The sequence below is a fragment of the Cygnus olor genome, chromosome 8 (genome assembly GCF_009769625.2).
Source record: "Cygnus olor isolate bCygOlo1 chromosome 8, bCygOlo1.pri.v2, whole genome shotgun sequence".
Taxonomy (NCBI): Eukaryota; Metazoa; Chordata; class Aves; order Anseriformes; family Anatidae; genus Cygnus; species Cygnus olor.
Window position 1 is genome coordinate 22,017,910 of NC_049176.1, and position 27,938 is coordinate 22,045,847.

Genomic DNA, 27,938 nt, shown 5'->3' on the forward strand with positions numbered 1-27,938 from the left:
ACTACGGCTCCCGGCGGGCGGCGCGGCCGAGCCCGGCCCCCGGTCCGCCCGGTAGGGGCGTGCCGAGCCGAGCCGAGCCGTGCCGAGCCGAGCTGGGCGGGAGGGAGGCGGAGGCGGGTCCCGGCGCCGTCCTGCGCCCGCCGCCGCCGCCGCCGCCCAGCGCCGCCGCAGCCATGGAGCGGAGGGCGGAGGCGCCGCCGCAGGGCCTCGACTTCACCGTGGAGAACGTGGAGAAGGTGAGCGGGCACCGGGAGGGGGGCTCGGGCCGGGCTCGGGGTGGCACGGCTCGGCTCGGCTCGGTACGGCTCGGCACGGCCCGCTCCGGTGCTGCGCGGCGCGGGGTTTTGCTGTCCGGCTCGGCACGGCACGGCTGTGCTCGGCGGCCTCCGTGCCGAACGGAGCCGCTCCGTGCGCCGGGGAGAAGCCCCCGGGGGGAGGAAGATGATGAGGCAGAAATGGGAGCGGGAGGAAGGGGGCGCGCAGCCCGCGGGGCGCGGGGGGCGAGCGGCGCCGCACCGGCAGCGTCCCCAGCAGGCGGGGAGGGCCCTGCTCGGGAGAGCTTCCTCGCCCCGCAGCGCCTTCCTCACCCCCCAGCGCCTTGTTTTTGCCCCCAGTGCCTTCCTCAGCCCCCAGTGCCTTCCTCACCCCGCGCCCGTCCCCCCCCCCGAGGCTCCTCCAGGGTCCCCGAGATGGCTGCGGGGCGAGAGGGGCAGCCTCCGGGGTGCTGAGGGCTGGGGTGCTGGCAGCTGCTGGGGAGAGCTGGGGTCTGGCGGTGGCGCGCTGCTGTGGATGAGTTCCTGTTAGCCTCCAAAGAACCCGAAATCCGTCGTGGAGAATGACCCGAAATCCGTCGTGGAGACCGAGCGGGGTACTCGAGGGGCAAACGCTTCCCCTGGGTGATGGTGGAGGTGCTGGGGCAGGTGAGTGGCAAGCAGCGAGGGAGCTCTGCTTCCTGCAGTCGCCCGTCTTATCAAGCATCCGACACCTCGATCCGCAGCCGGGTCCCCAGACAGCTAGCGGGAATCCCAGCGTCCTCGTTTTTCCTGGATAAGAATTGCCCCAGCTTCCTGCCAAAGCAGTGCCCACGGGCACGCTGGCGGGCGCATCGCTGGCGTCCCGCACCCACCCCTACCTGGCCTGGGGAGGTGTCAGACCACGAGCCAGGTCTGTAACCAGGCACTGGTTCCCTTTGTGGCCGCAGGTGACAGAGCCCACCGGTGACACCGGGATGGAGCGCGGCCCTGAGGATTAACCCACGTCTGCAAAAATGCCCCGTTAACGCTACCTTCTGCAGCTTAACCCTCATACAGTCAGGGATGCTGGACATTTTTTCCCCAGATTTCCTTCTCCAGCAGGCACAAACCTTTGTCTGCACCAGCCACGAAGCCAGCACGAGGAGGGTGGGCAGTGCCCGGGGGGCAGCCTGGCGCGGGCTGTGCAGAAGCACGGCGCTCCCTCCCCGCGCTGCGCCGCATTCGGTCTCCCGACGCCGGGGAGGAGGCAGATCTGCCCTCTAGGATGCTTCGGCTCCCATCCCCCTGCCTGCCCGAGCTCTCGCAGTCGCAGGCTTTGCCATCGTTGGTTGACGTCCCCAGGAGATGCAGCTGCAGGCCGCAGGGGGGGCAGCGTGGGCTGGGGACAGGGAGGGAAAAACGTGGGGTGGGACCAGAAGGAGCCCAGAGGCTGAGCATCTCGGGGCCCCCCCGTGTTGCTTTTCAGAGGGGGGCGGCGGGGTGCTTCTGACACAAATCCCGCAGAATTCGGCTCTGGCTGGGGGCTGGGCAGGTGGGAGGGCGGTGGGCAGAACCGCCTTGTCAGAGTTGGTACTGACAAATAAATGATGTTCCGCCGGCCTGGGCTTTTCTGCCTGTCAGATTTTGTGCACGGCTCTATTAATAACGTTGAATGCCGATTAAAGTCGGGGTTCAGCTCTGCGCTGAGTCAGTCGGTGTGAGCGCTGGGGCTGGAGGCAGAACGAGGGCTGGTTAGCTCTTAGGGCAGAGGGTCAGGGCGTCTCCAGGTCCCCATGATGGAAGCCGTCCTGTGGCCATCATACTCGGTCTCTGGCCAGGCAGTGCCCATCTGATGGTTTTAGTGGAGGCCAGGCATTGTCCATCGCGCTCTCCTGATGGTTTTAGAGTAGACAATTCCCATTTTTGGAAGGCCCATCCATACCCCCTTGTTATTTTTTATGCAGATGTTGTTGGTTTTTGCTCTGTGTTTTCCTCCCGGAGCTCCCCCTCGACATGGAGGAGCGAGGCTGCGCGGCGGCAGAGCCGTTCTGCTCCGGTTGCTGTGTCAGGGCGCTCAGGGCTCTGGCCTGCGGCCGCTTCTTATTTGCTGCCAAGCCTGACCTAGATGCTGCTCTGGCTTAAGCACAAGGAGAGCAGGCTGTGGCCGTGCCGCGCCGACCCGCTGGGCACCCAGGGGCTCCGGGCTGGCACCGCTTCCCCGTGCACCTGCCACTGAGCTGGAGGAGCCTGAGACAAGGCAAGGCTGAGCGATCCAAGGCCTTCGGGCTTCGAGGGTGGTTTGCCTCCCCGGGCCTAAACGGTGCAATCTGGCTCTTGAACTGTGTGTGCTTTTCCGTGCCCAGGGCCGTCCCCGACTTGGCTGACAGCCTGGTGATGGGCGGCGGTACCACGGGGAGGTGAAACTCCTGCTGCGGTGCGAGCTCTGCTCTGTTCAGGACGGGTTACAAATGCTCGGTCTCTGCTGGCTGTATATATCTCACAGGAGCAGGGGGAGGCTGTGTTGAAGGACTTACGCCTTGCAGTTTGGTCTGCCTTGGGTCAACATTGGTAGCACCTTCCACTGCAGTGGGGTGGTAGAGGCAGGAGGAGAGGGATGAGACCCTCTTCACCTGCTTTCAGTGCAGCTGAATCTGCCGTAGCAGAATCCCCCTTTTTGAAATAAGAGGGAACCCCGGGCCTTTCTGGGGGAATTTTCCTATTGCAAGCTCTAAGCTCTCCCTCTTTTTTTTTTTTTTTAAGCCTTCCAGGTTTTTCCTCCTTTGGCCTACCTCTCATCCTCTGGGGGGCCGGTAACACCCACTGACATCTTCTCCCTAGCACATTAGCAGCGTGGCATCCCTGAGCCTTCCAGATTGCCGTGCACCTCTCTGGAGGTGCCTGACGAATGCCCAGCACCTCCAGCAGGACAAGGAGGTGCTGTGTGTGGAGCTGGTATCCAAGTCTGCGGCGACCAGGGGGTGGCTTTGGGGGCTGCTTGTGGGAGATGCTGAGGCTGGGTGAGGTGGTCGCTGGTTGCTGCCAGGGCTGCCTTCACCCCAGGAGAAGGGGGAAGAGAAACCCAAGTGCACTTGGTTTATTTGGAAAAATATTATTGACTGTCTTGTGATACCTGATAACAACAATTATGAACAGCATGGGGTGAAGGAGTGATTCTTCCTGTCCAGTGCACTGCTGGCAGCACTCTTCCTCAGAGGCAGCCCGTCTATGCCTGATGGGGCATCTGTGCCTTTGATGGTGAGTTAGGGGCCTCGGGGGGATGTTCTTGCAAAATTGAGGGAAGCGAGGAGTCATCTCGTTTGCCATTTAAGCAGAACCAGAACCACCCTTGGCTGAACACCTAGCTCCTTCCTGTGTCATGACGGCAGTCAGATGAGAGGCTGGCACGTCGCTGTGGTTGCCAGGCCTCCGCTGTGCTCTGCAACACTGTCATGAGAGCCTCTGGTCAGCGGTGACCTCTTGTGCAGGGGGAGTTGGTGGGACAGGAGCCTGGGGGCCTCAGAAGGATTCTGAGCTGGTTCCCTGAGGTGAGAAGAAGGAGCAAGACGTGGTGGACAGGGGCGCTTCTGTCCTGGGCTCTTTGCTCCCAGCTCTCCTCTCAAGTCCCACTCACCCATTGCTCATGCAGGGCCCAGGATCAGGGGGTGGCAGGTGCCCTGGGGTCCTTTCCAAGCCTGGTATCACACCGAGAGCATGCCTGTCCCTTGCAGCCTGCCTGTGCTGGGGGCCACGCTGTCCTCTGAGAGGATTTGTCCACAGCTGAGCTGCTCAGGGGGCTGCAGCACCGTCCCCACTGCCAGCAGGCCGCGTGGGCAGGCTGGGGGTGAAGAGCGGCCGAAGCGACGGCGCGTTTTATTCGGAGAGGGGAACGCATGTGGCTTTATTTCACATTCCTTATCCTCCGTGCTTCGGCAGGAGGCTGCTTTCTGCCCGGCTCCCCTGCCATTTCGGAGGGAGGCTGGCTGGTGTGCGGGGGGGGAGGCGGGATGACGTTCCCTGCGCTCGGCAGAGGCCGGGTAATGGCAGTGCTGCTGCAGGCCTGGAGCACTGGCGCGGCGAGCGTGCGCTCAGCTAGGAGGGAGGGCGAGAGGCTGCAGCAGGAGGCCGTCCTGAAGGAGACGTGTCGCTGCTGCCCTCGGCCCTGGGTGCCAGGCACGGAGCAGAACCGGAGTGTGTTTGCACGGGCTGTTTTCCGTGGCCGGTTCCCTCTGTCGGCTGCAGAGCAGCCCCTGGAGATGCAGCGTCCCTGCTGGGAAGCAGCAGGCAGGTTGCTCGGTGTGTGGGGCTCCTGTCACCCCTCAAATGGCACTGGCAGTGCCGTGCTGCTGGGCACCAGCCCCTGGCGAGCTGGCAGGCCCTATGTTCATCAGGCACCCTGCAGTCAGGGTGACAAATTGCTGCGGCTGTGCTCTGCAGGGGCTGCAAGGGATGAGGGCTGCAGAGGTGCTGAGCTCAGAGCAGCTGCTGCAGCTCCTTCTCCCTGCTGGTGTCACAGCGTGAGCTGATATCCGTGATCCCTGGGCTGTTCCCCCTCCTGCCTTCCAGAGGGAGCAGAGTGGGAGCTCTGACCTTGTGGGCAAGCTTCTTCTGGTGCTCTCAAGTGGCTGACACCACCCCGGTAACTGAAGCCCAAAGGGCTCTGACCACAGCTTTTTTAGAGCAGGGAAGGCCCATAATAACAAGCTTGAATTATTTTCAACCAAGCAGAGATGATGTTGGAGAAAGCTCGTTCCCTGGCCAAAGGGCATAGCTGACAGCCCGGCTGTTTACCAGGTCTCATGTTACAGGTCTAATTGCAGAGGAGGCAGGTCTGGTGTCAGCCACGCTTTTAAATCAGAATGCACAAAGCCATCCTATTAGATGTCGCTGCCCAATTTCATGCCTTCTGCTTCTCCCTCCTGGCACTGGTGAGTTCCCCGCATCATCTCCAGCACTTCCTTCTGGGCCTGAGAGCGCTGGCTGGCACGGCGATGTCTGGAGTGAAAGTCAAGCAGCAGCTGGTGCCAAAGCCTGCCTGCAGAATGAAGACTCTGCCTTTTATTGCTAGGGACAAGTGTGCTGTGCATTCAGGTACCCTCCTGCAGAGCACACTGCCTTGCAGCCTTGTGTCCTGCACTCCTGGCAGAGGATGGTACGTGGCTCGTGTAAGTGGTAGGCAAGGGAGACAACCCAGCATTCTCCTTAGGGTTTCATCTGGTGCTTTGAGATGAACTGGGATGGTCAGCATTTCAGCATTGACACCCATCCTTGAAGGTCCCCTAGGAGCTTTCTTGTGTTGTGCAGAGCACTACAGCAGGTACAGGTGGGGCATCTCTATCTGGTGTCCAGCTGTCCTCAGGCCAGAGCCAGCACACCAGGTCCTGTCCCCAGCAGGATGCTCAGGGACAAGAAGAGGAAGTGAGAAAGCCAGCAGGGATGTTTTTACAGAATATTGCCCCCTAACAGCTTACAGCAAGACTCCTGGGTGCGTAGACCTTGTCACCTCACCACTCACCCTCCTGGGTTACTGTGGAGGTGCTGAGCAGCTCCAGCGCTCGTCCCTGGGGCCTCCGCTGGAGATGTCCCCGAGCTCCTGCAGGTTGCACATCCTTACATAGGGTCTCTCTAAACCTCAAGTGGGTTTTGTTTTGGTAAGAACACAGGAAGCAAGCTCTGATGAGAGCAAACAAGATGAAGACAGTAAGAGGAGGAGATGGTTCAGAGCCCCAGCCCTGCTGCAGGATGACTCAGTCTGCAGCAGGAGAGCAGGACGCTGGCTTACGTGCAGGTGAGGGCCAGGTTCCCAGCCCCGAGAGTAGCTCAGAGCAGCACGTCCACATCTCCTGTTCAGTAACAAGGTAAATTATGTCTTTGATGGGGCGGGTAGTGCCTCTGCCCCAACAATTGAGCGCTGCTTCAGGCAAGAGTCCAAAATAACTGAGAGCAGAGCAAGGTTTCAGATGTCTGTTGATAACTCATATGTTCATCTTGGCCACTTCTCTCTCAGGACAGATTTTTCCCTCCCCATGGTTAACCTTTTTGTGTCGGGGTGCATCTTTCAGTGGGACAGAGCTTGATCTTCTGCAGTCCATCAGCTTACTGTGTCTCCTGCCATGTATTTCATAACCTCCTTATTTCTCATAAAGAGGTTATCCTCGTTTCTCCCTGAATCTAAGTCTTTAAAAAAAAAAAAGACATTTCACATGATGTCCCAGGCAATGCCTTCTCTTTAATGTTCCTGCCATTTTGTTGTGCTCTTTGCTCTTGTGCTGGGAAACAGCATGAGGTACGAGTGCTTGCTTAGGAAGCGTGTTCTTGTGCCCTAGGCTGCCAGTCTTGCATGCTTAAAATAGGGCTTAAATCCCCTCCTGGGTACAAGAACCATACAAGAATTTCAGAGAGCTTTCAAGGGGGAGGAGGAGGAGGAGGATATTTGAGACCTGGAGCCAGGATGGGGCCACAAAAAGTCCTCTGCACCTGCTGGAACCATCCTCCAGCTTGATAGCAGGGCGCAGCGGGTGCATGGTAGCTTGACAAATGCCATCACCACTCCTTGCTCCTGGGACACACAGTCTGTGGTTTGAAACGAATCGTGCTGCACACAGCTGAAGGGCTCGCTGCTGGAAGATGGAGTTTGGTTTCTTCCCACCCCATATGCTGGGGCATCACCAGCCATGTCCCTGTGGTGGCTCTGCCCGACCTGCAGTAGGCTTGTCCCTTCGGTCCCAGGGGCTGAGCTGTGCTGGTGCTGGCAGGCAGAGACTTTTCTTCCTGGGTTTTGCAGGCCTGTGTAGAGGAATGCACTTCTGCCACAAGCCACGTGCTGCGCCTTTGCCCCTTTGTGCCCACCTTGCCCACTCTGTTAACGTTAAGCTTAAGCACTGTAGGATGTTCCCCTGCAAATAAAGCCCTGCAGCCGGTGTAGGGCCTTGCATGCTGATCCGTGAGCTCTGCAAAGCAGTAACTAGATCTCTCACAGCCTGCGGGAGCAGGTAAGTGATGTTCTCCTCTTCTGTAAGGGGAAACTGAGCGAGCAGCCCGACTGTCCCGGGAGGCAGTGGTGGGGGCAGAGTTCGAGGCCAGCTCCACGGCTCAGCTGTGGCTGGGCGGGCTTGGGAGCACTTCAAAGGGACTCGGTGCAGAGATTAAGAGCTTAGCGACTGTGGTTTTCCAGAGCTGCCTAAAACCTGACAGACGGAAACATCTGCAGTGGCACTAACGTGCTGGCGGAGGCAGGGAGGACCCGCCTCGCCGCAGGTGAGGCCGTGCCACCGGGCCTGGCGCAGGCGCCCTTGTGGCAGCCACGGGCAGGTCTGGTCCGGGCGAAGGAGAGGACAGGAGGTGACTCAGGAAGAGAAATTTCCAGAGCAGAAAGGAGGGGAGGACAGGTTTGTGTGTCCCTGATGCTGCCGCCGGGTCTCTCACCTCACTGGGAGCCTGGTGAGGGAGGATGGCAGCACCCGGCCTTGTGGTGGTGGCTGGGTCTGTGCCCAGGGACAGGACAGGGCCACGTTTGGCTGTCCTGAGGCATTCCCCTCTCTCTTCCAGGCTCTCCACCAGCTGTACTACGACCCCAACATCGAGAACAAGAACTTGGCTCAGAAATGGCTGATGCAGGCTCAGGTGTCCCCGCAGGCGTGGCACTTCAGCTGGCTGCTTCTCAACATGGACAAAGTGCCCGAGATCCAGTACTTTGGCGCCAGCGCCCTCCACATCAAAATCTCCCGCTACTGGAACGACATCCCGGCCGACCAGTACGAGAGCCTCAAGTCTCAGCTCTTCACCCAGATCACCCGCTTCGCCGGCGGCTCCAAGATCGTGCTCACCAGGCTGTGCGTGGCGCTGGCCTCGCTGGCGCTCAGCATGATGCCGGAGGCCTGGCCCTGTGCCGTGGCGGACATGGTGCGCATGTTCCAGGCGGAGGACTCCAACGTGGACGGGCGGGCGCGGTGCCTGGCTCTGCTGGAGCTGCTGACGGTGCTGCCCGAGGAGTTCCAGACCAGCCGCCTGCCCCAGTACCGCAAGGGCCAGGTGCGCAGCGTCCTGGCGCAGGAGTGCGGCTCCGTCTTCCCCTTGTTGGAGCAGCTGCTGCAGCAGCAGGACTCCCCGGGCTTCATCAAGCAGAAGGTGTTGAAGTGTTTCTCTAGCTGGGTCCAGCTGGAGATCCCGCTGATGGACTGCGAGAACCTGATCCAAGCAGCGTTCACCTCCCTGCAGGACCCGGAGCTCTTCGACACGGCGGTGGAGGCGGTTGTCAACGCCATTTCCCAGCCAGATGCCCAGAGGTAAGGGCAGCCTCTCCTGTGCCCTCCAGGCTACTGCTCCCAGGCATCTTTAGGGGAACGGGGTGGGCAGGAGAAACCTCGGGCTTCTTTCTAGCTACTGTTGGGCCTGGAGATGGCGGTGGCAGGGTTCGGAAGCGGGAGAGAAGATGCAAGCAGCTTGGTTCTCCTGGTCTCACCCGGCTGGTGCTGGAAGGCTTTGCACTGCAGTTGTCTGGTGGGCAGCTTTGTGTTGTGTACGTTACCACTGCTACGCACCCTGCTAGAGGGCTTTCCCAGGGTGTGGGGTGGGCTGGCAGGGAGGTGCTGTTCGCTGTCTGCCTGGTACACCCTGGGGACCAGGACGTGTAAACTGAGCTCTGCGGTTGGTGCTCCTGCACTGTGCTGGCCCCTGCTTCTGTTCCCTGCCTTTTGGCCCACTCCTTGTGCTGGGTGTCACGTTTGAGCAGCAGCACTCAGGACAGCCAGCTGCCCTCGCAGCAGTGAGGACGCAGCCACAGCCCCTCTCCATCCTCCTCCTCCTCTCCAGCAGCTCTTCCCCCTGGCTCCTTGTGCCAGACCCTGCAGCCTGACTGGGGAGCAGCTGCCCAGGATCTGGCCAGAGGTGTTCCTCTGCCTTATGCCTCAGGTCCAGCCAAGGAGTGTATCTGATACGGAGATAACAAACCCAGACCTGGCTGCCTTCTCCCTCCTCCTGACTCCAGCAGCGTGGCCCAGCTGAGGACTCGTCCTTTGTTTGTGGCCGTGGCTGCCCGGAGCCGGGAGCCGAGGCTGGGGAAGGTCCCGCAGGGCCGCGCCGCGGGGCTCCGAGCTCCTCGTCTTGGCAGCGTTGTCTGAGCTGCTGTCAGCTCCTAGGACCGATGCCTGCAGAAGGGAAAGTGCATCTCCTCCGGATCCCTGGGCCACATCTCCTCCTGGCTGCTTAGCAACCTCCCGCATCCCCGCCAGGAGGAGGGTTTAGCTGAAGCTGGGCTGAGCCGTGCAGCACGCAGGCTCCGACCCTCTGCGGCGGTGCTGCTGCTGTGCTGTCAGCACCGGTCCCTGCCTCAGCTGCCGACAGCCCTGGGGCTGCCCTCTGCAACAGCAGAGGTGCTGTGGCTGCAGACCACGAGTTCTTGGGCCAGCGCAGCCACCTTGTAGCAGGATTAGTGCAGGAAATGAGGTGTTGGAGAAGGTGAGTTGCAGGTCTTGAATTTCTGACATTTTGCCTTCCTCCCTTCTGTTTCCCTCGACACTCACAAGTCCTTCAGATGTGATTCCCTGTCTGTGTGCAGGAGCCTGGCCCTGCAGCACTCTTCCCCAGTTGCTTGAGCTTTCTGGGGGGCTTGCAAAGCAAGTCATGGTAAGAAGAGCAAGAGGACCACAGGGGTTTGCTCTCTGCTCCTGTGCAAGGACCACACTGCAGCTCCGGCATCACCGGGTCCCACTGCTCTGGACGCTTCCTTGCAGCCTCTCGCCATCCTCCTACCAGCTCTGTCACCCGTGGCAGAGCTCCCCCCTCTCTGTACGCCTCCTGGAGCATGGGGACAGCAGGGCCATTGTCACTGAGCTGCCCTGCCAGGCGGCGTGTGTCGCGGCTGGCCGTGTCGGCGGGGGCACCAGCTGCTGGCGGGGGCCGGCTGGAGCGGGGTTTTGCTCCACGCTGAGGTCCTGGAAGTCTTCTCAAGCGGGAGCCACTGCTGTGGTGACACTCCACAAAGGGGCAGGGAACCTCCGTTTCTCCTTCCCGTGTCCCCACCAGCCTTCCCGGTGCCAGCAGTCCTGTCCTCCGCCTTTGTTGCTCAGCCACAGCAGATCCAGCTCCTCCCGAAGCCCCTGGGGAGGCTCCCGACCTTTCTCTCTCTCTTCTTGCCAGTCTCAGAGGTTCCTGCTGCTTTTCAGCTGCTCTCTTCCTTCCCAGTCTTCACCAGGGCCTGCCTGCGTGCTCCCTGCTGCCCAGGGCATCCTCGGTGTTGCCCTGCTGGCCTGGTCCTCTACAGAGCAGCCTGAGCTGTGCGGAGCATCGCTCTGTGATGGGGTTTGGCCCTGGGCTCCCCCGATGTGCTCCGGTTCCCGTGGCTGTTTCCTCCTCGCCCCCTCCCAGCTGGCCTCGTTGAAATTCCTGCAGAGGGAATCCTGCAGGGGTATTTTTAATTTCAGCGAAAGGCTCGGTGGCGAGCCGCATAAAAATACTGCGTGAGAGGACTCTCCCTTCGTATTGCCTGGTGGGATCAGGGCAGGAGGGATGCTCCTGCAGGTGCGATGCCTACCCGTGCTACGGTGGCCATGACCCTGGCTGCCATACCCATGGGTAAGTCAGTCCCTTGTGTTGGTGGCTTGTGTGCCCATTTTCCCCTGCAAGAGAAGGATATGTTTTGCTTTCCTGCTCCTGGGGTGCTGTTCCAAGACAGGATGCTGCTCTTTTTGGGGATGCACCAGGAGCTGGCAGCTGCAGCGCCTCACCACAGACTCGCCGTCGGGAGCAGTGGAGCGCCTGAGTCACAGAAGGGCAGGCACCAAGGTTTTGTTGCATCTCTTTAGCAGAGGAGGCTTGGGCTGGATTTTCTGTCTCATTTGAAGATTATCCCCTGGCTAAGCAGGTCAAAGAGCCGGGCCGCATGTGCCGGAGCGGAGCTGCGTGCTCCTCCGTTGGGCTGCACTCCTGCAGCAGCGGTGTTGGAGAGCAGGGAGGGGGCTCCTGTGGGGGGGTTTATGGTGGGCACCAGGCACTGAGGAGCCTCTGAAAGAAGCAGGGTGCTGCTTGGCACCTGGTGCTGAACCTCTGAAGAGGAATTTCACTAGAAGAGTTTTCTAGGAGTGTCATTAGAAGCAGATTTTTAATAGGTTGGGGTTTGTTGTTGGGTTTTGTTGTTTTTGTCCCGACGTGGCGCAGGTTTTGGATCAGGAAGGATCAGCATGTCCCACGTGAGCTGCCCGTGTCTGGTCTCAGGGGTTGTCCTTCACACCGTGCTGTGGCCTCTCTTTGCTAAGAGCGTAGGGAGGATTGAGGGAAGAGCAGGAGGAGGTGCTGGTCCTGCGGGGGGACCGGTGGGTGCTGGAGTTCGCTGGGGTTTGAGAAACAACTGGCCTTTTGGAGGGCAAATGTGTTCAGCTGCTGAATACAAAGGCAGCAAATCTCGCTCAGGAAAGCTACCACAAGTGGCTGGAGGGAAATACCCAAGGAGATGCCACCATCTGCATCTTCTGGCCCACACCTAGAAGGGGCTGCCACCAGCGTGCCTTTCTCCCCGTGCTGGCGGCTGGTGGCTCCGTTCGCCGCTAACGAGCGGCCGGAGCAGGGCCAGCAGGGCAGCGTGCTGCGGCCGGGGGACGTGTGGCTCTCTCAGCGCCAGCATCTGCCCGTTCCCCAGGGGAGAGCTGGCACGGCGAGCGCCTCCTGCTCCCCGCAGCCCCGGCCCCTGCGCGGCAGGGCAGGCGGGGAGGCTGCGGAAGAGCTGCGGCTCCCGATAACACGCCTGGCTGGGCAGGTAAGTGACAGGCGGCTGCTGAGCCTCCAGCACAGCCGCTCTCCAGGGGCCCAGGGCTGCGTTTCACCTTCCCTGCCTCCTTGCTCGTTGCCTTGGTTACAATCACTTACCGGCGAGGGGAGGCTGGCTGACGCGGGTATGTGCGAGGCTGATGGGGAGGAGGGAGCGCAGGGGAGCCCCGCGGGGCTGCAGCCAGCCCCCGAGGCTGGGGGACATGAAATGGGGCTGGTGTCCTCGTGGCTGTGCAACAGGATGGGCCCGTGCTGGCATGGGGCAGGTTCCCGCTGACAGCGCTGGCTGTAAGCACGGGGGTGACAAACCCAAAGGGCTGCCCTCAGGTTTGCTGGCTGTAGGAGTGACAAACTGCTGCCGGTGCCGGGCAGGTTGGGGTGGTCGCAGGCAGCGGTCTTCCTCTCTGGTGTGATGGAGGGTGTGCACGGGGCTAGCACAGTGACAAGAGCTGGTCCAGCCCCTCTCTTTGCTTGCAGAGGCTCCACTGCAGGAGCTTCCGCACACCTTTCATTTAGCCTTCTTCCAGCCTTGCCACTGGCTGGAAGGAGAGGTCCTGTAGCAATAAAGGCTCATGGATGCGTCCTGCTCCACAATGCTGCTTTTTGGCAGGGAAAGCTGGGTGGGAGGCCTGGGAAGTGGTAGGACGCTGCTGGAAGCCTGTGCTGGTGCAGACAATGCCCGGTGCTGATCCAGGCTGTGCCTGCAGGTACGTGAACACCCTCCTGAAGCTCATCCCCCCGGTGCTGGGGCTGCAGGAGCAGCTACGCCAGGCGGTCCAGAGCGGGGACATGGAGACGTCGCATGGGATCTGCCGCATCGCCGTGGCCCTGGGGGAGAACCACTCCCGGTGAGTGCTGTCACCTCGCTGGGGGCCTCACCTCAGAGGAGCCAGACCCGCAGCACTGGTGCGAGCCTGACCATGGTGCGCTCTGCTCCCCAGGGCCCTGCTGGACCAGGTGGAGCACTGGCAGAGCTTCCTGGCCCTGGTCAACATGATCATGTTCTGCACGGGCATCCCTGGGCACTATCCTGTCAACGAAACCACCAGTTCCTTGACGCTCACCTTCTGGTACACGCTGCAGGTCAGTGGCTGTCATGGGGCAGTCAGCCCGGGGCTCCTGTGCTCATGGCAGGGCCTAAGACAGTGATGGCACTGGGTGGGGGCAAGCTCTTGGCTTAACTTATCCCTTTTTGAGAAGGGGCTTGTGGCAGCATTTAGATTCTGGGCAAAATGAGACAATAGGGCCACGCCGGGTGCCGCGGCAGCCCAGTGGGTCTCACGTGAACGTGCAGGTTGGAGCAGGAGGAAGCTCAAAAATACTGGCCCGGGGGCTCAATTTTTCCACCCCCAGTATCCCTCGAAAGTCTGAGCCAGCTTGAAGTGCCTCGTTAACGTAATTAAAATGTCAGGCTGAATTTTTTCCCACCAGCAAACCCATCAGTTTAGCTCCTTGCTGTGCACAGAGGAACATACACTGTGTCTGACCACGGGCCAGGCCCTGACACGGCGCTCGTGATTGCAGTCCCTCAGGGGAAGGCGAGAGCTGGAGGCTGTGGGCTGCTGCCCATTGCATGGGCTTGGAGCCCTGCATGCTTTTAGACCCCAGACCATGGCTGTCCTCTCCACACCTCGCACCTGCAGAAGGGCTGGGCATTGGGCAGACTCTATGGGAGCTGGAAAGACATCTCCACGCTGAGCCAGCCCTGCAGGATGCACCTCGGCCCCATCCGGCATGCACACCAGCTCCATCTTCTTTCCCTGCCACTCCTAACTTCTCCCTATCCTGCCACCAGGATGACATCCTCTCCTTTGAGCCGGACAAGCAGGCGGTGTACCAGCAGGTCTACAGGCCCGTCTACTTCCAGCTGGTGGATGTGCTGCTGCACAAAGCCCAGTTCCCCTCCGACGAGGAGTACGGCTTCTGGTCTTCGGATGAGAAGGAGCAGTTTCGGATATACAGGTGCGGCTGCAGCCGAGGCCCTTCTTTGCCTGGGTAGCAGGAGCAAGGCACAGACATGGCTTTGGGTGCAGATGGGACCTGTTTGGTCGGCAGGAGAGGATGCTGGCAGCATCCTGCCTCTCAGAGCTGTGGGGAGACCCAAGGAAGGACACAGAGGAGATTCCTCCTGCCAAGAGCTGTTCTGGCTGTGGTGGTGGTTTGGAGACAAGCTGGTGCTTGGACTCTGGGACTGGGTTGTGGCAGTGTGGTTGTCACCCTGCTAGGGAGCAGGAGGGGAAGCAGCACGTCTGTGCGGTGCTCTGCAGGGGATGGGGCAGCATTTGGAGACCCTCCTGTGTCTCTGCAGGGTTGACATCTCCGACACGCTGATGTACGTGTACGAGATGCTGGGTGCTGAGCTCCTGAGCAGCCTCTATGACAAACTGGGACGTCTCCTGACCAACACAGAGCAGCCGTCCACGTGGCAGGTGAGTAAGGGGACCTGGGTGTCAGCCTCATTGGGGAGCATCAGAGGGGGCTGTTCTTGCCATGGGACATTGAGAGCAAAGGGGTGTGATGGATGCAAAGAGCATGATCACCTTGACATGTGGGCTCTCAGAGATTGGAATAACTTTTCTCCCACCTCCCTGTCCTTAGCACTGACCAGAGTCCAGCTAGGGTTTGACCTTGGTCCTTTGCTGTTCTGTCCTGTCCCGGCGCTGTGCTGCTGTGGCACAGCACAAATGCTGGAGGCCTTCCCTGTCCTTTCTGCATCGCCACCCTGCTGCTCTGCCAGACACTGAGTGCCCTTGGCTGACTCTGGGGGAGAAGCTCTGCGAGGCTGGCTTGGGGGACCCAGGTTTGCTGTCAGTGCCTCCAGAGCGCTGCAGGCAGAGCAGTGGGGCGATGCAGAGCCCGGAGCAGCATGAGTGCAAGGGAAGCACAGGGTTCTCTGTCCTGCAGCTAGTTGGCATCTATCTGCTCATCTCAGCATCCCCACTGAGCAGCCATTGCTCTCAGATTCTGGTGACTAAAATGCTGCCTTGTTATTCCCTTGGGGACATCTGGGGTAAACATATCCTGCCCCCTGGAGCCTGCTGTGCCTGGGGACTGTGACTGTGCAGCTGTCTCCCCTCTCCCAGCATCCACGATCTCTGCTGCTGGGTCTGAGTGATTGTTGGGGCATGGGCTGGGGATGGCAGCGGGCACGTGGCTCTGACTGTCCCTCTGCCTTGCCCGCAGCACACGGAGGCCTTACTGTACGGGTTCCAGTCCATTGCCGAGACCATTGATGTGAATTACTCGGATGTGGTGCCAGGGCTGATTGGCCTCATCCCCCGGATCAGCATCAGCAACGTGCAGCTGGCTGACACGGTCATGTTCACGATCGGTGAGGCCCTTGCTCGCGTGCAGCCTGGGGTAGGAGACCCATCTGAGTCACTGTGCACAGCTCCCTGCCTCCCCTGTGCCCACCCAGAGCTGCCCTCTGGGCTTCGAGCCACTTGTTGTGGGCTCTCCTCTGCCTGCCATCATCCTTCTGCTGCCGCCTGCTTCTGAGTTAGCCCAGGCTCTTCTTGGCCACAGAGCCATCCTTCTTGGGGATGATGGATAATAACAGTGGGAAGCAAAGCTGAGCAGCCCAGGGCGTAGGGGCCGAGGGTCTGGCTGTCGTGGTGTGGTCTGACCCTGTCTGTGTGCGCAGGAGCCCTCTCCGAGTGGCTGGCCGACCACCCCGTCATGATTAACAACGTGCTGCCGCTGGTGCTGCAGGCCTTGGGCAACCCTGAGCTCTCCATCTCCAGCGTCTCCACCCTGAAGAAGATCTGCCGGGAGTGCAAGTACGACCTGCCACCCTATGCCGCCAACATCGTGGCTGTGTCACAGGTGAGAGCTGGGAGCGGATGAGCAAGGCTGGGGTGTGCAGAGGATATGAAGCAGCAGCTCAGGGCATCTTGCTTGCTCTGGGGTAGTTGTTGCCTGTCCTGCTCCTAGGGCAGTATCAACCCAGTGTCCTCTCGTACGTGCAGAGATGGCAGGCAGTGGCACCTTGGCCTTCCCATCAGGGACTTACTGAGGTTGCACTTGGGCATCCATCCTTTCCCTAGGGAAAACTCGATTTGTTGTCGCTTGTCTTGACTTCCTGCTTCAGTCCTGCCCCCGTGGAAGCGAGAAGGCTTTCTGCAGCACTCACTCTCTTCTTTCTCTTTCCCTTTCTGTTTTGTAGGAGGTGTTGATGAAGCAGATTCACAAGGTAAGAGGCGCTTGCTCACACCTCTGGCTGTTCTGCTCGCCCCCATGCCCCTTAGTTGTGCTCACCGTGAGCACATGAGGGCTCCCACTATGGGTTAGGCTGTCCTGGAGGAGAGCTCAGCACTGCAGCCAGCTTGGCGTGGCCAGGAATACCTGTCATCTGCCACCCTCTGCATGGCTAATCCTAGGGCTTCCGCTGCAGCAGGGGTTGTTCTGGGGGGTATTTTCTCAAAGAGGGGGAAGCTCCCAGGGAGATGTAACTCTAGCAGTTCCCAGCAAGGATGCAGGGATACCTCAGTGCAGCTGCAGGCACATTTTGGGGAGGAAAAGGAGGAAAGAGAGAGCATGGGGACAGAGCCCAAGCTGCCCCTGTGAACAGGAGGGTGGGATGCTTGACTCCACAGAGGCTGGGACAGCTCTGTGCAAAGAGCCAAGTGCCAGGGCAGGGTGGGTGGTGCTGGCAGGGACACCTCTGGGCAGTGCCTGTGCCTGGCAGTGACCCGCCTGCTTGTGTTTTCTCTCCGACCCAGACAAGCCAGTGCATGTGGCTGATGCAGGCTCTCGGCTTCCTGCTGTCCGCGCTGCAAGTGGAGGAGATCCTGAAGAACCTGCACTCCCTCATCACCCCCTACATCCAGCAGCTGGAAAAGCTGGCTGACGAAACGGTGAGTGCCTTCATGCTGCTGCCTGCCTCCAGAGGGGCTTCTCCTGTCGGCTGTGTCCCCGGGGTGGGGTGTTGAAGCAGCTCTCCTGAACATGAGTTGTCTTTCCCCTCACCCCACGGCAGGCAGAGCAGTGATGAGCACAGACCCACCAACCAGCTGGGTTGTAGGCTTTTTGCCCTTTGCAGCTACTCATCATTAAGACCGGAGCTCCTTGGCTCTTGCGAGCTGTGTGTTGTCTGGATCAGCATCTGCTACCCCAGGGTGGAGCCCACGCTTTGGTTGTGTGTCATCCTCCCTCATGTGATGTTCATGGGAGCTGTTTCAGTTTGCTCTCGGTTGGAGCAAGCCATGGTGCTCTTGTGCATCCTCCAGGATTCCTCTACAGTAAGGGTGGGTGGAAGGCCTCGTGGCTCAGCCAAGAGGTAGAGAGGGAAGACTAGGGCACAGTGTGAGGAACCCCTCTCTGACATTTTACCTCTCCAGTCCCAGCTCCTCTGGATCCCAGAGGCCTCACCAGTGCTGAGCAGTGCAGTCTGGGTCACGCTCTACCTTTATTTTTCCCTGGCAGCCTAACCCCTCCAATAAGCTGGCCATCATCCACATCCTGGGGCTGCTCTCCAACCTGTTCACCACCCTAGACATCAGCCACCACGATGACGACCACGAAAGCACTGAAGTCAAGAAGCTGCCAGTGCAGCAAGGACCCAACCCAGTGAGTACAGCAGTAGCTCAATGCTGTTGGCCACAGCCTAGCCAAGCACCCCCTTACACATGGCTGGTGCAAGAAAGAGAGACTGTAAGGGGAGTGAGTGGAGAATGCAGTGTGTGCCATGAAGGTGGCAGTTGGTGCACTCTGGCTAAAGCAGCTCCTTCAACTCTTCCAACCTCTCCTCAGTGGGCAGAGGTTGGTCTCAGGATCCCTCGTGGCCTTCTGGAGGACAGTCTAGGTACTACCTGCCACGTACAAGCTGTGCCAGGCTGCTTCAGCACAGAAGAAAGCCCCCCAGCTCCAGGGAGGGAACAAGGCAGGGGTGCCTTTAAGGATTGAATCCAGGCCATGCTTAGCACCAAACCTCCTGTCCCCAGTGCTTTGGGGCCAACTCTCTTCATCCTTCTCGTTCCTCGCAGGTGGTAGTTGTTCTGCAGCAAGTCTTCCAGCTCATACAGAAGGTCCTCAGCAAGTGGCTGAATGATGCCCAGGTGGTGGAGGTAACCAGGATCCTTGCGTTACTGCCTGCTGCTTTGTCTCCGTCCTTGCTGGCCTGCACAGGGGACAGCAACGGATGGATGCTGGGTGATGCTGCCAGCCTGTTGTAGGCAGCTGCATCCCCTTGTAACAGGGGTGTCTTTCTGGGTTGCCCAGCCCAGCACTGTTGCACCAGCAGCAATGCCTGGCCATTCTTGTCCATCTTTTGCCCCAGTCAGCTCTGCTCCTTTCGTTACAGGAGCCATGCCATCAGCAGGGAGATGAGAGCTGGGGCTACCAAATGCTTGTGTCCCCTAAGGGGAGAGCTCTGCTCTGACCTGCACCTGTGTCACCTCGCGTGGCATTTCTCCAGTTCACTCAGTCCAGTAAAGCCTGGGTGCAGCCTCCCACCAGCAATTCCTCCCTGGCACTCAGGGAGCTTCCCTGCCACAGGGGAAGGCCATTTCCTGGTGTCTGGGAAGAGCAGTGAAGCATCCCAGCAACCTGCTCTAGATGTCCCTGCTTGAGCAGGGGCATTGGGCCAGATGACCTCCAGAGGTCCCTTCCAATCCCAACCCTTCCACGATCCTGTGCTGCAGAGGTCTCCCACCACCACCGCTCACGTTCTCTCTCTCTCTCCCCCCCGCAGTCTGTCTGTGCCATCTTTGAGAAGTCGGTGAAGACCCTCCTGGATGACTTCGCCCCCATGGTGCCCCAGCTGTGTGAGATGCTGGGGCAGATGTACAGCACCATCCCCCAGGCCTCTGCCATCGACCTGACGCGGCAGGTAGGGACCCGCGTGGGCACAGCTGGGGCTGCCGCTCCTGGGGAGGCTGGGAGGGTGCAGGACAGCTTCAGTCCTTCTCCGTTGTCTCTTGCAGCTGGTTCACATCTTTGCTCATGAGCCTGCCCACTTCCCTCCCATCAAGGCCCTCTTCTTGCTCGTTACCTCCGTCACGCTGACCCTCTTCCAGCAAGGTATGTGCGATGAGCTCCTCGTCGTGCTGGGGCTGTTGTCAGGCTGTTGCATGCATGGAGTCTGGAGGCGTCTTTCCAGGAATGGCTGTTTTCACTCCTAGCTAAGCTAACGGGGCCATCTCTGTGTCTCGGATTCATCCCAACCCCTGGACGGTGGGTACCTTCCCTGCGGGGCAGCAGAAGCAGGGAACCCCAGCGCAGGGCTCGGAGCTCAGGTGGCAGCCCCGGTCCCGTGTCAGGGCTGGGCGCCTCGTGCCAGGCTAGAGCAGGAGCCCCAGGCCTACTTGGCTGCATATTTACCAGGAGATCCTGGGGGTTTGTGTGCAGACCGGTGGCATTTGTGGTGGCTGGGAGCCAAGCCCTTGCACAAGCAGGAAGACGTGTGTGAACATCTGTGAAAGCACCTTCTCAGTCCCTGCTGTGTCTAGCATCCTCGCTTAGGGCAGGGCCCCATGTTTGGCTTGCTGCCTGCATTACCTCCTCGCTACAAAAGGCAGGTGGGGTTAGGACAGGCCCCTGCACACCACAGCCCCCTTCAGCCTCGTGGTGACTTGCCCCGTGACAGGGACAAGCGCCCCTTGGAGCTGCTGGCCCAGGTCCTTCAACAGCCCAGTTCTTATGTGAGCCTCTCACGTTATCAGAGGGTAACGTGATGCCTTCCCCAGTCCGAGGCTCAGAGCTAGAGAGGTGGGGGATGCGGGGAGCCCGTGCTTCCTCGGGACACCACGGTCCGAGCACGTCCTGCCGTGCTCCGGTGTCACTTGGGTCGGTGCCGAGCGAGCTGGGCTCACCCTGAGGTCAGGTCCCCGCTTCCGCCAGTGGCGCGTGGATGTGCGTGCACTCGGGTCCTCCTGCTCAGAGCCAGGCAGGCACGTCGGCACGAGGAGAGGGAGGGGAGGGCAGCAGGGGACAGAGCCCCCGCGTGCCAGCGCTCGGAGGCAAACCTCGCTCCAGCAAGCGGCCGCCCAGCTCGCCGCGTGCCCAGGGCTGCGCTCCCACCCCGGGGTCCTCTCCGGGCAGCAGGAGAGGGGGGGACGTGCGACCCTGCGGGGGCCGAGATGTGTCCGTGCAGGGATTCAGATGGCAAGGTAGGGTGAGTGGTGCTGGCACGGACACTTCTGGGCACCGGCTGGTCTCTTTGGGGGGTGCTGGACTCAGGGACTCGGGGAGCATCTGGGAGCGGGGCGGGAGGGCGACTGTGCCAGGGGCTCCCGAGCAGCTGATGCTGGTGACGAGCATGTGCACGCCTGAGCCCGGCTGGGCCTGTCGAGCGTTTGCTGAGGTGTTGTCGTTCACTTGCAGTTATCTTCCAGGACCAAACGGTGCTCTGAAGACACCCGCTCAGTCCCCACAATGCAAAAGCTCTAATTCTCCTTGTGGAGATGGTGCCCAGCTAGCCCCTGCTCCTCCTCCTCTCCCTCCCCAAGGACACGAAGATCTCCTCCTTGGCTCTGCAGCACCCAGGCGCTAGCTGGAGACCCTGGGGCTTCAGACCCTTTCCTTTGCAGTTTCTTTCTGTTCTTGGGTTCTCCAAGTTTCATGATTTTTTGTATGTTTTGTTTCTTTAACTTGCTTCAAGCTGCTCATGTTGCCCATCCCCTTCCCCACACACCCCTCCTCCCTTACACTCCTGTTTTCACTTGTAAATTCTTTCTGTATCACATAACTATATGATGTTGAGTTGCTGTTTGTATGATTTTTCTCTTAAGTTACATCTTTATTATATTTTAGGGCCCAGGGATCATCCTGATATTGTTGATTCATTTATGCAACTCCTGGCACAGGTGTGTTTTAGTTTCTTATTCATTCACTTTCTGTTCTCTCTCTTTCTCTTTTTAATTCAATTTAAACCTATTTTTAGCTTTCTGTTGACAACGTTTTTTTCCTTTTAGTTGAATATCGAGTTTCTCCATCTGTTTCCGTGGAAGTTGAAAACAAAACATTCTCCTTTAGTTCTGGGTTCGCACCATCCCCAGGGCAGCCCCAAGCTGCCACCCCCTCACCTGGCCTGGGGGCACAGCTCCGGGGGCTTCGGGCTGCTGCCACAGCCACGCTCGGGTGACAGAAAATTAGAGCATTAAGGGGTCGTGGTCCTACTCATCTGCCTGCCCCGCGATGGGTCCTGCAGAGCCGGGACAGGCTGAGCTGGCCGGCTGGCACCGCGGTGGCAGGCAGCCTTGCCTAAGCCTGGCGCTGGGCTGCGTGGCCACCAGCTCTGAACCATCTCATCTGCTGGGGCGAGCAACCTGCTTGTGGTGGTACCAGGACCCCGGGTGCCACCGGGCTCTCTGCCTGGCCAGCCTGCCGCGCTGCACTGCCACCGGGCCCCCGCAGCATTTGGGGACGGTGGCTGGGAGGTGGCGGCCGCAGCTCCCGTGGCACTGGCTCGACGGCACGCGGCTGCGGCTTGTGTCGGGAGGAGCCGCCTGCCTGTCCCCCCTTGGAACGAGGGTGACAGCAAGGGTCTGCCGTCAGAGCGTCTGTGCAGAGTGTACGTGCAGCTCTGTGCCGGGGCTCTTCATGGTGCCACCACGCGGTGTGACGTCCTGCTTGCTTGGCTAGGGACTTCTGTCACCGCTGGCAGCGGGTAGGCAGGGCCCGCGCTGTGCTGTGTGTGTATATACAGCTGTCGGGAGCAACAGCAGCCCGGCGTGCTCCACAGCCTGCCGTGGCTGCCGGGGGAGAAGCCCTGATGTCCTGGGTGCAAGGAAATGGCTGGGGGCTGGCAGAGACTTGGCCTGCTGGTGCCTCCCTGGGTGTCTGCTTTTGGGCACTGTGCTGGGTCCGGCTTGTTGTGAGCATTAAGCTGTTGGGCAGCCCCCTCTGACGGCTGCTCGGCCCATGTGCAGGTCTTGTGGGATGGAGCCAGCATGGAGCAGGTGAGGAAGCTGCTCATGATGTCCCAGGCTGTGTCCATACATTGTGCTTTGAAGTCCAGATCCTGCTGAGACGAGTCCCATCTTACAAACCGTATGACACCATTTTCTTCCCCACTTTTTCTGTTGAGAGAGGTAAAATAACTGAGGTTTCTGGAAAGCGTTTGCGGATTTTGGTGATCCCAGTCGTGAAAGCTGTGACCTTCTAACAAGGTTTTCACACATGGTTTGAGGATCAGTAAGTGGGACGTGAGGTTCACGAAAGTGTCCTTCCCTGCCGCGCAGACAGGTGAGACCTCAGCTAGAGCACTGCGCCCGGGCTGGGGCACGGCATTTCTGTAGATACAGACCAGAGAGCACAGGGAAAGGCATCCAGCAAGATCTCATCACCTTGTAAACGTGAGGAGGAGGAAAGCCTGAGGAGTTGAACGAGTCTTGAGGTGTGTAAAAGGTAATGCCAAAGGCGTAGGTAATTTTTATTCGCTTGGAATGGAACAAACAGCAATGGGAGGAAATCATGGAAAAGGAGTCAGGTTAGGCAGTAGGAGATGTTCCTAACAGCATGGGGAAGCACTGCAAGGTCACCTGGGGAGGTGCTGTCACTGGGAGAGCTTCAAGTAATTCTCAGCAAGCCTTTTGCTCCTGCAGGGCAGGTAGAGGTGGTCCTGCCACAGGGGGAAGGCACTAGGCAGCCCTGAGAGACTCTCCGGAGGCTGTTTGCTGTTTCTTTGGAAAGTACTGAGTGCCTCTCTAGCTTGGGGTCCTCCTCGATGTCTGGAGATAATGAACATCGTGCTGATGGGCACCGGGCCCCATGTTTCTTTGAGCTTTTAATGCCAGCAACCCCACGGAACCCAAAGGGCCCCATCCCCTTCCTCTCTGCTCACATGTGGGATTGTTTCAAGGTTTCTTCCTCTCCCTGGGCCTGCCCCTCTCCCAGGGCTGACCATCTGGCAGGGTGCTGTGAAACTCATCAGGAAATGGCCTGGCATCCCCCCTGGCTCTCAGGACTTCAGGCACTACCTGACAGCAGAGGTGTGCCCAGCCTCGCCAGCATGGCCTGTCCTGTTCCAGGGGAACCCGCTCTGCTTTCATAAGGCTCCTTCTGGAGTCTGTCCTCCCTAGCTCTTGAATCATGCCATGTTTGTTTGTTTTTTTCCTGTGAGTTTACAACATGGATACTGGAGCTCCAGCCAGTTCTTTCCTTCTCGCCAGCCTTGTGAAGAGAGGTGACAGGCCCATCTGGCTCCTGCTTGCTCCTGCCTCCTGGTACCTGCACGTCAGCCCTCGGTCACAAGCGTTCAGGGAGCTCTCTCTCTGTGTGACTTGGGATTTCAGCTGGCTGCGAGGCTGCCCAGTTAGTGCAGCTGATCGCTTTGCCAGCGTGTTAATTCTCAATCCACTCGTGATGATGGCTAGCTGATCACAAGACCACGCTGGCTTCAAACAAGTGTTTTCTTAATGCTGTTGTTGCAAATCAAAGCTAAATATGAATTAATCAGTCTACTGTAAGCCTGCACTGAGCAGTGCTGGCACCTCTTGCAGTTAGATTTGCCCCAGCCTCTGGTGTCACTGCCCAGGCCAGGTGCTGGACAAGGTGAGGAGTGTGGTCCTGTGCTTGGGACTCTTGCCTGCTCTCTGGCCAGCAGGTACCACTTGTAGGTGTGCTCCTGGTTGCAGCGTGGTTGTTCTGAGTTAGGATTTAGGGGAGTGCAGAGCACAGCCTGAGCTCTGTTTGTGCATTTTCCAAACCAAGATGTCTCGTGCTGGCTCTTGGCTCAGTTTCTGCATCCAGCAGGAGCTGCTGGCTGAGGGCCATGCCCCAGGCCATGGGGCCAGCACTTTTCAGTTTGCCTCCCCAGTGAGCCTTCCAGCACTTCCACCCAGCCTCATGGGCTTCTCCACACCAGCATGGACCTCCAGAGCACCCTGGCTGTGTCCCCAGGGGCAGATGGTGCACGTGGGCCTCGATGGGCAGAAGATGTGGGACCTTCTGTGCCTGACCACGCACAGCCACCTCTGTCCTCCTCCTCTCTCCCTTCTTGAGCTGGGTCAGACTGCACGGTTGTCACCTCCTCTGGCGGTGCCGAGGCTGGGTGACAGTGTGAGCTATCCCCCTCCGGCACTGGAGGGGAGCACAGCCCTGCCCTAGGGACAGCAGAGCCCTCGAGCTCTCCACCACGTCTGCAGCCCTGTGTCGGACACAGGCAGGGGCTCACTGCTGTGCTGCCCCTGCTGTCCCTTGGCTGCTGGAGGAGTGGGGCTTGGTGGCCTCTCGTGTCCCCTCTGTGCCTGCCGACCTCAGAAGAGCCGGGTGCAGAAGAGCCTGTCCTGAAGACCTGCCTGGAGGCTCTCCCAGCTGCCACAGAGGAGAGCCCCCTGCCCTTTCTGTGCCAGCCTGCGGGACAACACTCAGGAGAACCAGTGCCCACCTCCACAGTGCCTGCTGCAGCAGAGGATGGGGGGACACTGCCAGGTGAAAACTGAGGACCTGTCGCCATCCCAGAACACGGGAGCAGAGCAGCTCTGGCAGGAGGCACGGAGGACAGACAGACAGGCAAGGAGAGGCCCCAGGGCTGGAGCAGGGCTCCCTGGTGCTGGGAAGAAGCAGCCGGACCCACCTGGTGCAGCTTCCTAACGGAGCAGCTCCCCAGGGCCCCATCTCACAGGGGTAAAAAGCTTCTCTGCACATTAGATGTGTATGCACGTGCCTGGATTGGGCTTGCGTGCTGCTCACCATTGGTGGAAGGAGCCCTCCCAAAATCGGAGCGTGCTTTCACACCCTTAGCATTGACCGAGCGAGAAGTGGGCGCTGCAGGGGGCCTGCAGGAGAGCCCAGGTGCCTCTGCCTACCGCAGGCTGGTTTGGCTGGGGGAAGCTTTGTGCAGGTAGGTGGTTTTTGTAACCAGAGCGTCTTGGAAGACTTGTGCCAGCTGAATGGTTTTGCAAGGCAGAGGAACCGACGGCTGGGTGGTGTCACCAGGGCCAGGTGCCCGTGGCAGGGTGCAGCTGGGGGGAGCAGGGGGGTTCCATGGCCAAAATGACGATGTGTCTTGCACGTCTTTGTCCAGCATGGGGCTGAGCAGACCGTGGCAGCCGCAAGGAGCGGATGTTTCCGAACCATTGCCTGTCTGCTGGCTGTCCTTGCTGTGAGCGTGTCAGGAGGAAGGAGCACAGTCTGTATATACACACACAGGCATAGTGCAGCCCCGGCTCTCGCCAGTGAAGGCCGCCGCTCGCATCTAGCAGGGAAGCGGGTCTCCGGCTGTGCCACCTCTGCCAGGTGTAGCGGTGCCTTCAGTGCCAAGTCTGGGTCCTCTTGCAGCGTGTGTTACTAAGCATCGGAAACGAGATGGGGTAACCCCGAAACCTGCCAAGCTCCCTGCTCTCCAGCACGTGTTCCCTGCACCGGGCTGATGGCCGGGGGCTTTCCCTGGAAGGGAAACAAGAAGGGGAGGGAGAGAAATCAGTTTTGCTCCAGGTGGGGACGGTGGCTGCGGGCAGGTGGCCTGAGTGCTGCTGGCTGAAGACTGTCCCTGCTGTCGCCCCGGGGAGCGGGCTCAGGGCAGCACGTGGCTCAGCCCAGCGTGGAGAGGAGCCAGGCTCCTGCCGTGGTGTCCTGCTCTCAGACCTCTGGGGACAGGCTGTGGTGACAGCAGGGCAAGGTGCTTGGCTTCTGTCCCCAGTGCCAGCCCACAGCAGTGGGCACGGTGGCATGGGGGACACAGACGTGGCCGCCTTGTGTAGCAGGGCAGAAACCCTCCCGTGGAGCAGCAAGTGGAGGCTGAAACGTTTCTGTCCTGTGCCAGCACGGGGGGGGGACAAAGCCACAGCAATGGTCCCATCGTGACACGGCTCAAGGTGTCCCCAGTGGGTGGTGGAGCAGCAAAGCCTGAGCCCCACAGTGGCTGGTGGGCTCACCGAGCGGCAGAATAAAAACCACGGCTTTTTTTGATCTCATACTGGCTGCCAGGAATTGCCAAGCAATTTTGGCATCTCGCTGCCTCCTCTGCCTTGCAGCCAGAGCAGAGTGAGTTGTTGGTCCAGGCTGGGGACAACCAAAACATGGGTCACTGCGTGAACCAGTGGCTGTGACCCCAGGAACACCAGCATCTTCAAGAGGAGAGGACCACGCCAGAGGTATCCTCTGCTGGGCCCGGTGTGGCTGCCAGTGTGCCAGGAGTGCTGGCTCTGCCTGTCCCATCCTACTGGGACAGGAAACCTCTGTCCTCCGTGTCTGAAGCGTTTGTGCGTACGCCTCCTTGGCATCTATCCTCAGGTCTTGGGGTCAGAGCTCCCCGGGTGTTGCGAACGGCCTGGATATTTGGTTGACATTTTCTTGGGGGGAAGAGCGATGGTTTCCTTCTGTACTGTGTGAATCTGCTGTTTGCCGTGCGTGTGCTCAGGTAAGTGTGCGTCCAGGCAGTGGCTGCCTGGGGCGCCGGGTTCCTAGGAGTCTTCCTGGCCGCCTCTGCAGGGTTGTGTTTATTCGGCCTGTCTGTGTGCCTTGCAGGCTCTGAAAAGGAAGCCAGACCTCTTCCTGTGCAGCAACCTGGACGTCAAGGCGGTGTTTCAGTGCGGTGAGTAGCACGGGCAGGGGCACGAGCCTTGTACACGCAGGCACCTGCTCCCCAGCCCTCTGCTGGGAGCCCGGGCTGCTCCTGCGGATCTGGGAGCAAACCCGCCAGGGACTGGTTTGGGATGGTGCCTGAAGGTTCTGGCCGCTCACCTCAGTGATTTCCACCTGCAGGTGTCCTTTCCCTCAAGTTCCCTGAGGCCCCGACGGTGAAAGCATCCTGTGGCTTCTTTGTGAGTATCGTGGCTTCCTCAGCTGCATCCCTAGGGCCCCCAGGGGCTGTGCTGCAGCCCACCAAGAGCCAGGAGGGCAGGAGTGGGGCTGCGGGACGGGCAGGGGAGCTCACGGACCTGCCTTGGTGCTGAGCGGGCTGGCCGCTGTGTTGCAGACAGAGCTGCTGCCCCGCTGCGGAGAGATCGCCCCGGTGGGACAGGTGGTGCACGAGAACGGCAAAGTGCTGCTGCAGGCAGTGCTGGAGGTGAGTGGCACGCGTGCGAGGGGGCGGGCAGGGTGACACCGGGGCTGGGAGAGGCAGCGAGCGCGGAGCTGAGCTCAGCACCTCGGCGCGTGGCTCAGCAGGGTCTGTCTGCTCCGTCGCAGGGCGTTGGCGGCCAGGCCTCCCGCAGCCTCATGGACCACTTTGCAGAAATCCTCTTTGCCTTGAACAAGCACTGCTTCAGCTACCTGAGCATCTGGATCAAGGAGGCCATGCAGCAGGACGGCTTCCCCTCAGCCCGCGTCAGCCCTGAGCAGAAAGAGACCTTCAGCCAGCAGATCCTCAGGTTTGTGTGTTCCCCGCTGCGGTGGCCGTGTCCCACGAGCGCCGGGGATGATCGCAGCCCGTCCCTGCTGCCTGCCTCACCTCTGTCCCTCCCTCTGTGTTAGCAGAGAGCGTGTGAACAAGCGGCGAGTGAAGGAGATGGTGAAGGAGTTCACCCTGCTGTGCCGAGGGCTGCATGGCACGGAGTACACAGCAGACTACTGAGCGCCCGCCCAGGACCGCGGACAATTTAACCCAGACCAGCTCTTCCCCGCCAGGAAGCCCCCATCCTCCCCGCCCTGCTGCAGTACGGCTCGTAGAATAACCCTCCACCTAGAATTAACCCACTCGGGACGCTCCTCAGCTAGACTTGGTGGCCGCATCTCGGTGTCAGCATCTTTTGTTCCCCCAGCATGCTCCCCCCTTGCAGGGGACGGGAGTGCCGGCTGCAGGAGGCGGGGGGGGGGGGGGCCAGGGCAGGACACCCCCGGCACGGACTGCCCCGCGCCCGGGCTGCCCACCCTGCCCCAGCACGGCCCCACGCAGGGGAGGCTGCCCCTGCGCCGCGGCAGGGACTGGCTGCGCGGGGGGGGCTCGCCCCCTGCTCGTTTGTATGTGTGTGGTTGGGAGGGGGGGAGGCCCTGCACCTAATTATATTAAGGATATTTCTACGGCGTGGCTGTCGTCACTGCGGTGCTTGCACTGTGCCTATTTCC

General features: G+C 60.1%; 1 protein-coding gene across 1 annotated transcript; it reads left to right on the forward strand.

Moving 5' to 3' along the window:
* The first annotated feature begins 75 nt into the window (after positions 1 to 75).
* IPO13 (importin 13) lies at positions 76 to 27,896 on the forward strand. Its single transcript, XM_040565241.1, has 20 exons — positions 76 to 236; positions 7,779 to 8,515; positions 12,698 to 12,838; positions 12,932 to 13,073; positions 13,786 to 13,952; positions 14,299 to 14,419; positions 15,174 to 15,321; positions 15,634 to 15,815; positions 16,156 to 16,182; positions 16,712 to 16,846; positions 17,415 to 17,558; positions 17,975 to 18,055; positions 18,682 to 18,819; positions 18,914 to 19,010; positions 20,742 to 20,794; positions 26,400 to 26,466; positions 26,637 to 26,695; positions 26,851 to 26,940; positions 27,063 to 27,244; positions 27,351 to 27,896. The coding sequence occupies exons 1-20, from the start codon at positions 174 to 176 to the stop codon at positions 27,445 to 27,447; spliced, it is 2,871 nt and encodes a 956-aa protein (XP_040421175.1). The 5' UTR covers positions 76 to 173; the 3' UTR covers positions 27,448 to 27,896.
* Positions 27,897 to 27,938: the final 42 nt, after the last annotated feature.

Excerpts from the sequence above, each read along its gene's own strand:
- IPO13 (XM_040565241.1), top strand. The coding sequence starts at position 174 with ATGGAGCGGAGGGCGGAGGCGCCGCCGCAGGGCCTCGACTTCACCGTG. Across the intron at positions 15,816-16,155 it reads ACATCGTGGCTGTGTCACAG|GAGGTGTTGATGAAGCAGAT; the intron begins GTGAGAGCTGGG and ends TCTGTTTTGTAG. Across the intron at positions 18,056-18,681 it reads ATGATGCCCAGGTGGTGGAG|TCTGTCTGTGCCATCTTTGA; the intron begins GTAACCAGGATC and ends TCCCCCCCGCAG.